This window comes from Typha latifolia, chromosome 5 (genome assembly GCF_019914945.1).
Source record: "Typha latifolia isolate L0001 chromosome 5, TyphaL0001v2, whole genome shotgun sequence".
NCBI classification, from domain to species: domain Eukaryota; kingdom Viridiplantae; phylum Streptophyta; class Magnoliopsida; order Poales; family Typhaceae; genus Typha; species Typha latifolia.
Genome location: NC_133090.1, coordinates 7,376,274 through 7,385,639, shown reverse-complemented (window position 1 = coordinate 7,385,639; position 9,366 = coordinate 7,376,274). Strand labels below are relative to the sequence as shown.

General features: G+C 39.2%; 1 protein-coding gene across 1 annotated transcript; it reads right to left on the bottom strand.

The window, feature by feature from the left end:
* Positions 1 to 2,028: 2,028 nt before the first annotated feature.
* LOC140788503 (protein ROH1A-like) lies at positions 2,029 to 3,165 on the bottom strand. The gene is made up of 2 exons (XM_073137764.1): positions 3,037 to 3,165; positions 2,029 to 2,922 (listed from the first exon to the last, which is right to left on the bottom strand). Exons 1-2 carry the CDS (start codon positions 3,163 to 3,165, stop codon positions 2,029 to 2,031), a joined length of 1,023 nt encoding a protein of 340 aa, XP_072993865.1.
* Between the last annotated feature and the right edge of the window lie 6,201 nt (positions 3,166 to 9,366).

Sequence of the window (9,366 nt, the reverse complement as noted above, 5' to 3'; positions counted from 1 at the left end):
ATCATCAGGACTTTATGTCAAAAATTAACCTTAAACTTTTGGGATGGAAAAAAACTCGTCTCACTCAAGCAGGACAAGTTACATTGATTAACTCTGTCTTAAATTCCATGCCCGTGCATTTGTTATCGTCCACTTGGACCCCCATGCGGTAGTGGATCAAATCGCTAAAATCTCTCGTAGATTTTTATGGGATAAATAGGGGAGTGGCAAGGGTCTTCGTCTGGTGACTTGGGACATGATAACTAAGATCAAGGCTGTCGGTGGCCTATCTGTCTGTGACCTCCGATCAATGCAGCTGGCTCTTATGGCCAAGAACATTAGCAAGATCCTCAATAGGGAAGGTGGGACTCTAGCTCAGGTGTTTCGAGCTAAATATGGGACCCCTCACCCTTGGGACAAGAACACTCCAAGAAAATGTCTTTGGACTTGGAGGTTAGTCCTCTCGGCATTAAAAGAACTTTGTTTGGGGTTATTAAAAACATTCGCAATGGTAGGAACTCAAATATGTGGATAGACCCCTGGATCACGTCTTTGGCTCAAGGAGGGGGAGGGTCTAGACTCCAAGCCAAAAGCCTGGCTAATGGCTCTCATTGCTGTGGCACTGTGGCAAATTTGGAGACATCGCAACCACGTATCCTTCTCAAATGAAAGAGAGGATCTTAATTAGGTTAATCACCGAATTCTAACCTTAACCAACGAATACTTTGAACACATATTTGTTGAACCCACAAAGCCAACTAACTCGGATATCCTAATCCGGTGGGAACCACCTCCCCCGGGGTGGATTAAAGTGAACATTGATGGATCATTCATCAGCAAAGAGGACAGCGAAGGGGCAGGCTTTATGGTTCGACAACCTAATGTTGCTCCTCTATATGCAGGTTCAAGATGCGGCTTCTTTAACTCGGTATTAGCAGTAGAAGCAATGGCACTACGGGAAGTGCTCACTTTCCTCCAGAACAAAATTATCCCCAATTTAATCGTTGAGTCAGACTCGATACTGTTGATCAACTGCTTAACAGCAGGGTCAAAGACTCCTTGGACTGTTCAAGTCCTAATTGACGATATTAAAATCCTAACTAGCAATTTCCAAAATTGTAAAGTTATTCACATCCTTAGAGATACCAATCGGGCTGCTGACTGGCTTGCTAACTGGGGTAGAACCATAGGCTATGGTTGTACCTAGATTGGGTCTTTTCCTTCTGATCTTTTATAGTTTTTGCCTTCTGACTCGAAAGGAGCTTTTTGTAAACGTGAGAGTTAATAAATAAACCTTTTCTCTTAAAGAAAAAAAAGTATGCAGCCATTAAACCGCTCGCAGGAAGCAACCGAAAATAGGCACTTCTTTCTTTTTACTCTTGACATTCACTTCCACTGCGATAAATATTACAGAAAGAGCAGTGTTTTGGTATTTTACAATTAAGTTAGTTCCAAAACTTAATCGAACATTTCATTCGTTATCCCTTAAAAATCATAGATCCTGTAGAGAGATAAAAAGTAGGTTTATTGAAAAAAAAAGTTTATGTTGATTTATAAACTAGTAAGAGATAAAAAAAAAGAGCACGACAAGAAGACTAATTTAGTCTTGAAAATTGAAGCGTGACCGACAATACGTATAATCATACTAATCGGTACTTTTGAATAAATATACAGAATGTCATGTAATTGCAGTCATTGAATGAAAAGAGAGATATTAGACCTTAAGTACTGAATTATCTGTCAACAAAAAAAATATTAACAACTATAATCAACAACATTTGCTATTCCATATGGGAACGAACATAAACTAGTCCTCGTCCGGAGAAAAGGGAATTCAAAAGAACCCATGTCTAAGTAGTTAAAGAATCTACCATATTTGTAAATTCTCCATCTTCGGGTCTTCCACTGCAAACCCCAGCATCTTATGCTATCCAATTCAAACGAAAGACCGAAGAAAAAGAAAAGAAAAAAAAAATTGCAGTTGATTTATACACAACAAAAGAATGTCATCAGCTACCAACACGGCAACATCCTAAAACTCCAATCTCTTTACAAAGCAGGGGGAGTAGGAGACGCTGACGCAGCTGAAGCAGAGCGAGTGCTACGATCCAAGCACCGCACCACCTCCGACCGGCTACTAAACATGCGGAGGGATACCGCTCTTACCTTCTTCTCAAAAGGCCCCATGCCTTCCTCTAGAACCCAGCATGCCTCCGCGAGCTCCGCTCCCGTAGCCGCCACCTTCGACTTTCGCTCACCCTCCTGGGTCTCGTTGACACATTCCATCAAACATTTAGAGCGGATGTCAACCCCTTGCAACTCTGCAAGCAATCCGACATACAGCGAGCCAGAACCTTTCTTCTCGTTCCTCCTCCACTCCTCCGCAATGCGCTCCTGCAGGCCCACCATTGTGGCTGACCACTGGAGCTGCCGCAGCGGCGCTACCGGCGCCGCCGCTCCACCGACGCAAGGGACGGCCGCGGCGAGGACAAACATGGTAAAATTAATCAGGGTGCTCAATGTGTGAACAGCGATCCCTATCCCTCCGGCGATGCCACCGCCGAATGGCTCGCCGACGCCGCGTGGAGTCGACCAACTCCGGGACAAGCTCCACGACAGTGATCGGCCACTCCCGCTCCCCCTACCACTCCGGGAGCGGGGAAGGGTCTCGTCAAGGAGCTTGGACAGAGCACGGCGGGCGCGGGGGAGTTGGCTTTGGCCGGCGGCTGTGGCGGCGATGTGGGCCTGGCGGTTGAAGTGGTGAAGAGCGTGGAGGGAAAGCGAGACGGCGTTTAAGACATCGAGGGCCTTCACGGCGCGATCGAGGAGGTCGGGGACGAGGCGGTCGAGAGGGGGCTTGACGAGGATGGCAGGGTTGCGGTCGAGGAGTAAGAGCAGGAGATTGCCGAAGTCCTCTTGGCATGAGACGAGGGCATCGAGGAGCTTGGAAAGGAAGGAGAAGGAGAGGAGTGGGGATGACGAGGGGGAGGAGGAGGAAGAGGAGGAGTTGTCGGAGGAGGAGGTGGAAGGGAGGAGGGAGAGGAGGCGGTCGGTGACGTTGGTCTGGAATTGGTAGAGTTCTTGGAGGTCGTCTTCTTGGCCGGGCTCCATGGAGGCGACCTGGTTGCGACGGAAGCTTGGGAGAGTAATACCCAGAAAGCCCAAGGAGCTACATTGGGGTTCCATTCCTGCCATTGGATTGGATTTGCTTTTCTTTGCTACCTGAGAAGGGGAAGAGGTAAAGAAGGGATTGGTCTTAATTGGGGATTTGTAATAAAGAGGAAAAGGAAAAAGGATGGGTTTAATGGACTCTTTCTTTAGGTGATAACTCTGACTGGTTCCCCCCTTCCCCGTTTTCCTCGGTAAGCAATTCCTATTACGTCTACGGTACAGTACCTCAATCGGTGTTTGTGTACATTTCTAACTCCGCAGTGAATATCCTGGTACGAAAAGTGTGACCATGACTCCTCCAATGTGGGAATTTCATCTGATTCAGCTCCTCCGCTACTCCAGAAAATAACGAGACCACAATTCAAGAATCTGGAATTAACTAAAATCGATGAATAAATAAAATTAACAGTTGTTAAATAAGACGACCTAGTATGTAAGAGGCAAGTAAAAGAGATCCGAATCATTTTCTTTATCATAGAATGTCCTGGTTATTTACAATAGAGCTGAAAAACTAATTAATTGGAAGCTTAATTAGGATTTCCGGTTCGAGCTAGACCTGGACCAGACTGGACCAGGTCTGTTCGAATATGGTTTGACTGGCACAACGATTTCTCCAGCTGCAGCGTGTCTGGGAGAGCCCGCGACTGCGTCAAATTAAACGCGGTGCCTCTTAAAACCGTCACTTTTCAAACAAAAAAACCGTCCACGCATTTGTACACAACAATGTTACGCACTTCAATCATCTACCGTTGGTCTGTGTTTAGGACAATCATAGATTCTTCCTTTTCGTGTGTAAATATATATATATATATATATATATATATATATTATTTTTCGTGCGTCGCTTCATGGACTCTGTCCAAAAGCAGTCGCTATCAACACGTCACTAGTAAATAAAAAAAAAAGAAAAGAAAGCCTATTTGCTGTTCTAGATAATAGAGCAGAGAGAAAAGCATGCTTTCAAGTTAATCGAGCACTTGGAAACAAGATCCGTACAGGCGAAGGCCGTCCATTTAGGAGAAAGAGTCCAGTTGTGCTGGATAGTTGCTTACGTGGCCATGGGTGTGACATCCCTCGAAAACGTCATCTATGTATACTATAAAATTTTGATTTCGTATTTTATACGATATAATATTTTTTAAATATAGTAGTTGCTAATTTAACCGAGATATGAGTAGTTGAAAGTGACACCTAAATATATAACCGAGATACTGGTAATACATGGGAAAACTTACGATTATTTGTACGAAAAACTCAGAGAGTCGTATTTTTTATTATTTAACTAATCTTAATTATTTTATTATTATTTATGATTAATTTTTTATTTTATTAATTAAAGAGTGATTATAAACACTTGTATAGAAAAAAAGTATTAAAAGATCGAAGAAGAAAAAAAAAAAAAAAGAATAAAAAAAAGAAGAAAAAAATAAAAAAATAAAGAATAATAATAAATAGTAATAGCATATGAAATAGAAGATAATAACATGAAGAAAAATAGTACGACGTCATCTCTCTCTGATACGTTAATATTTAATAAAATACTATATAATAAAAAGGCAAAGTTGAAAAAAAAAAGAGAAGAAAACAGACTCAGACTAACGTGTAAAGAAAATAAAAACTAACCTGTCACGCAAAATCGAAAAATAGATAAATTTTTAGTGCAAATAACTCAAAAACTTATGAAAAAAGGATAAATAAATAAATAATCTTGGGTTACTTTGTTCGGTACACCAATTTCCAAATTTTATCTATCTTTTATTCCATTGTAGTAGTTAAATTATCCTTCGACGCGGTTTGACTCTGAGAATGACTAAAATAAGTGCATCTATGTTTTAAATAAAGTGACAGATTCTCTGACGGACGTACAGGAGGAATCGCATGTACCACATACTTGTCCGGATTAGATTGACCGTTCAATCTAGATGGTTTGCACATTTGACGGCCATGATTGCACTCTAGCAGTCAAGTCAACCTCTTCTCTTTCCAGGGGCTCAACATAAGCAAGCAAACCTTCCACCGTCAACCAATAATGAAAAAATGCAGCAAAAGCTTGAGAAATAGTAACATTCAGAAGTTGGATGATTTGAAAATATAGACTAATTGTTACATTTTCATTTATTTTGTGGGTCAGCCCATTTCTGATTCTTTTTTTTTTTTCTCATTGATTGATGACGAGAGAACATCCAACGCATTTACTATAATATAATATAATTTATTATTTTTATCTCGGTAAAATACCGGCAGTAAAAAAAAACTATGAATTTTATATAAAAAAAATATAAATTAGAAAATATAAGTACTCAATAACTATGAATTATGCAAGAAAAATATAAGTATTCAATAACGACAAATTTCATAATAAAACTTCAAACAGAAAATAAATTATTCAATAACTATAAAATATGTAAATAAATTATAAAAAAAATAAAATACAAGAGATTAATAACACTATGAAATTTGTAATAAAATTGCAAAACAAAAAAAAATCTAGTGTTCAATAACTTCAAAATTCGTAAGAAAATTACGAAACACAATTAGATTTATAAATACTCATTCATTATAAACACTTTGACAATTAGACCCATCCTATTATGCCAGAAGAGCAAATTTGAAAAAAAAAATCCTCTTAAAAAAAAAACCTATTGTAGTCTCAAGTAATAAAAGTAAACATAAAGTACATTTTTGGTGCAAATCACTAGTAGAAGTTAGAAGTAACAAATCTAGTTGTCTTAGTTTAAAAGGAGTTTTATTTCATCTTATATATATATATATATATATATATATAAACCCTGCTTATCTCTCACCCAAGATTTGCAGAGTGCACATGCATCTAGACGCATTATTTTCAATTATAGTTTAGGCCAATCCGTCCACACTTTGGGGCCAAGTATTAGACGATATACTTACCAACTCTAGTAGAGTTGGTAGGTAGGTACCTTGCTTATGATCAACGAGGTTATGAGTTCAACTCCAACCCGAAACAATATTGTGGAGAAATTATTTAGTGGTTGGTAGTTTGGTAGCTTAGCTTAATTCAATTGATAGCTCGATAGTGCGATAGCTTAGAGGACAACTTGACAATGCAATGACTTGGAGCAGATCTCGGCGGCGTTTAGTTTAAAGCAATTGTTCGGCAAAGCTAAAAGCTCGGTAGGGCCTCAGTGTCTCTGTATTTAAGGAGGGTTGGCCCTTTGTTCTGCTCATATCTAGCATTCAGGCTCATGAATGATAAAAAAAGAAGTATTAGACGATATTGTTTTAAAAAAAAATCTCTTACTCATGCAAAAAAATTGGAATAAATTAATATTAATTAGCACGTGTAAGAGGATCTATTTCGTCGTAGTAGAGAGGGCCGAAATATTAGACATTTATTAATCATCTTAGTTCCAAATGACATTTAGTTTCAAAAAAAGTACATTGAAAATATAAAAGCAAAGAAAAAAATACCAAGAAGCACATAATATGACAAAACATGCCAAAAGCTAATTCCCGGTGTCCATATTCTTATACTTTGGAACCTTTTGCGATAGCTGTGTTATTTTTTTACAAATTTATTATTTTTTTACACAAAGATTTCTTAGATATAAAATTTACTTGTAGAATTTCTGTACAAACACTGAGCAAGCTCAGCAGGCAAAGACATAAACCAAACAAACCAAAACCCTTAAACTCATCCCAGGTCTACAAATCTGTGCACAACCTTGTTGGCATTCCTAAGGTAGTGGCTAATAGAAACTACAAATAATAAATTTAAAATATGGGAAACATCAAGATAAGTAGCTCTCCATTGCCAAGAAGCGGGAGCTCTTTGACATGGATATTGGCGAGGCTATTAGAGTCAACCTCCACCACAAGTTTTAAAAGATGAAATTCCTGAGCCTTTAGGAAACCCAGTCGGAAAGCCTCCACCTCAGCATGAAGGGGATCAATAGCGTCAATACTTGCAACACGTGCTAAAACAGAATCCCCTTTCTACTCATGAACTATGAACCCCCAAACAACTCGTCGTTAATGAGTTAATAAAAGACACATCAGAATTCAGCTTTAATTGTCCTTGGTGGGCTTTTGTTAGACAATCGTATATCTCCCCGCAACTATCCAAAAGATGCTCTAATCCATAGTAGTAGCTTTTTGCTAATAGACCAAGGAATTTCAAGCTAACCATGGATGCAACATTCCTAAAGTAATAACACATTTTGTGAACATCCCAACCTCTTCAGCTAACCTTTCCCCTTCATAGATCTGATCACCTCTTTGTCAATTGTCTTGATATCTGAAATTTAATTTCAAATGTGCCTCTATAGCCTTCCAAAAGACGATTGCTCTTGTACAGTAATACATAATGTGATCTGAGGTTTCCTCCTCGTCACATACTTAGTAACATGGACTAGAGCATACAGATAGCTCTTGGAGACGAGCATTGGTTGGTAGACGCCTCCACAAAATTTTTCATAGAAACATCTTTAATTTAGGAGTAATTGGTAATCGCCAAATGACATGCCACCCATCCCAACAATCATAGTCCTCCCTCTAGACAAATGCATAAACTCAATAATGGATGACACATAGGCTTCTCAATCTTGTTAGGGCCCAAATCCACTCATCTTAGCCATGAAAATGAGGAATGAGGAGGGGCAAGATAACTCACCCAAGAATAGGCCCAAAAACCTCCATAGTCCTCTCACCTAACCAACAATGGTTCCTAATAAACCACACCACTTTTTTATATATGAGAGTAATGTTCATGTTAATGAGGGTAGGTTTAATGTAAAGCGGGATATTAGAAATCCAAGGATCCTCAAGGATACTTGTACTACTACCATTTCTCACATGCTTGTGTAAGCCTAACTTAATAGTAAATAACAAATCAGTAAAGAGCTTGAAGATAGCATACTTTTTGTTTCTAGTCCTAAATTTTTTCCATAGGTTGACACAACTAAATTTCCTAATCATCAGCTAGACTCACAACTTATTTGAGTTTTGAAGAAGATCTAAGGCCCTAGAGGCTATCAGGCCAACCTTGGCCTCGCAAAGACTACAAATACTCGCCTCTAAGGCCCAAGGTAGCATGTAGGCAAGGCCGAAATAATAAACTTAATAAGAACAGACCTACACTTAACCCTATTGACAATATGGTCAAGATTACTGACTCTAGGAGCTGATGGATGGATAAAGATACAAAAGTACGATAAGGGGAATGAGCCATACTTAATGCCTAGAGAGGAGGTAAAAGTTTGACCAAGGACTAGGCTAGCCAAATTTGGCAAATAGAAAGCTGATTTACTCCGATCAACCCTTTGGTTGGTTAACAAAGCATACTTGTCTAAGATACCATTTAAAATATTATAATTAGTAGTATTTGCTTTGGTAACGATAAAGATATCATCAGTAAACGTAATATGGTAATTTTAGTATGCTTAGAAATCTGAATCCCATCCAACATGCCATCATTAATTTCCACATTAAATAAAGTAGAGAGCACTTGAATGCACAAGTTAAACAAGTAAGGCGAAAGTAGATCTCCTTGTCTAAGGCTGTGATAGACTCTCATTCGATCGGTGATTCGAAGGCATATACTAGTTTCTACGATCTATACAAACCCAACGATAACCTCAGATATGAGATCTGATCTCCATGAAGAAAGCTAGCTTTATTGTGAACCTTCAATATTAAAGGCACCCTTGAGATTCAATTGTTAGATTGACAAACAATTTTAGAAGTTTGGCAGATTCGAGATGATGGATGAATCTACTAAAATGGATGGTGAAATGGAGGTCGGCTAGGATGTGGCGGTGCTCGACCGAGGTAGGGCGGAATGGTGGAGATGGTGGGCGAAGTAAGTGTAAGTGCTGAATAATAAAAAATTGATAGATAAGACATGTGGGCCATCTCTTAGGGTTGAGAGGCATCGACCATATGATGAGGTAGACAGTGGTGGTCGGCCTAGATGGTGGCGGGGTTTTCACAGCTTGGATATAGTGGAACAAGAAGGAAGAAGACGATCTTGCAAATTAATTCAATAATCCAAGATAGTTTGATTAGAGTACACCACATTTTATAATAGCTCCCAAATCGACTAAGTCGTCCTAGCTTGATTAGCTTAGGTCCAACTGATTAACCAAACTCTAATGCAGCAATTAAAAAGATTAGGTGCACACCACAAGAGATTTGGTGGTACCTAGCTAACTCGCTAGCCTAACCGACAAGCTCAAGTCG

What these genes read in the sequence shown, in the direction of transcription:
- LOC140788503 (XM_073137764.1), bottom strand. Translation starts at nt 3,165, where the DNA reads ATGGAACCCCAATGTAGCTCCTTGGGCTTTCTGGGTATTACTCTCCCA. An exon ending in TCTACCAATTCCAGACCAAC is followed by an intron (nt 2,923 to 3,036) that starts GTCACCGACCGC and finishes TTCCTTTCCAAG; the next exon opens with CTCCTCGATGCCCTCGTCTC.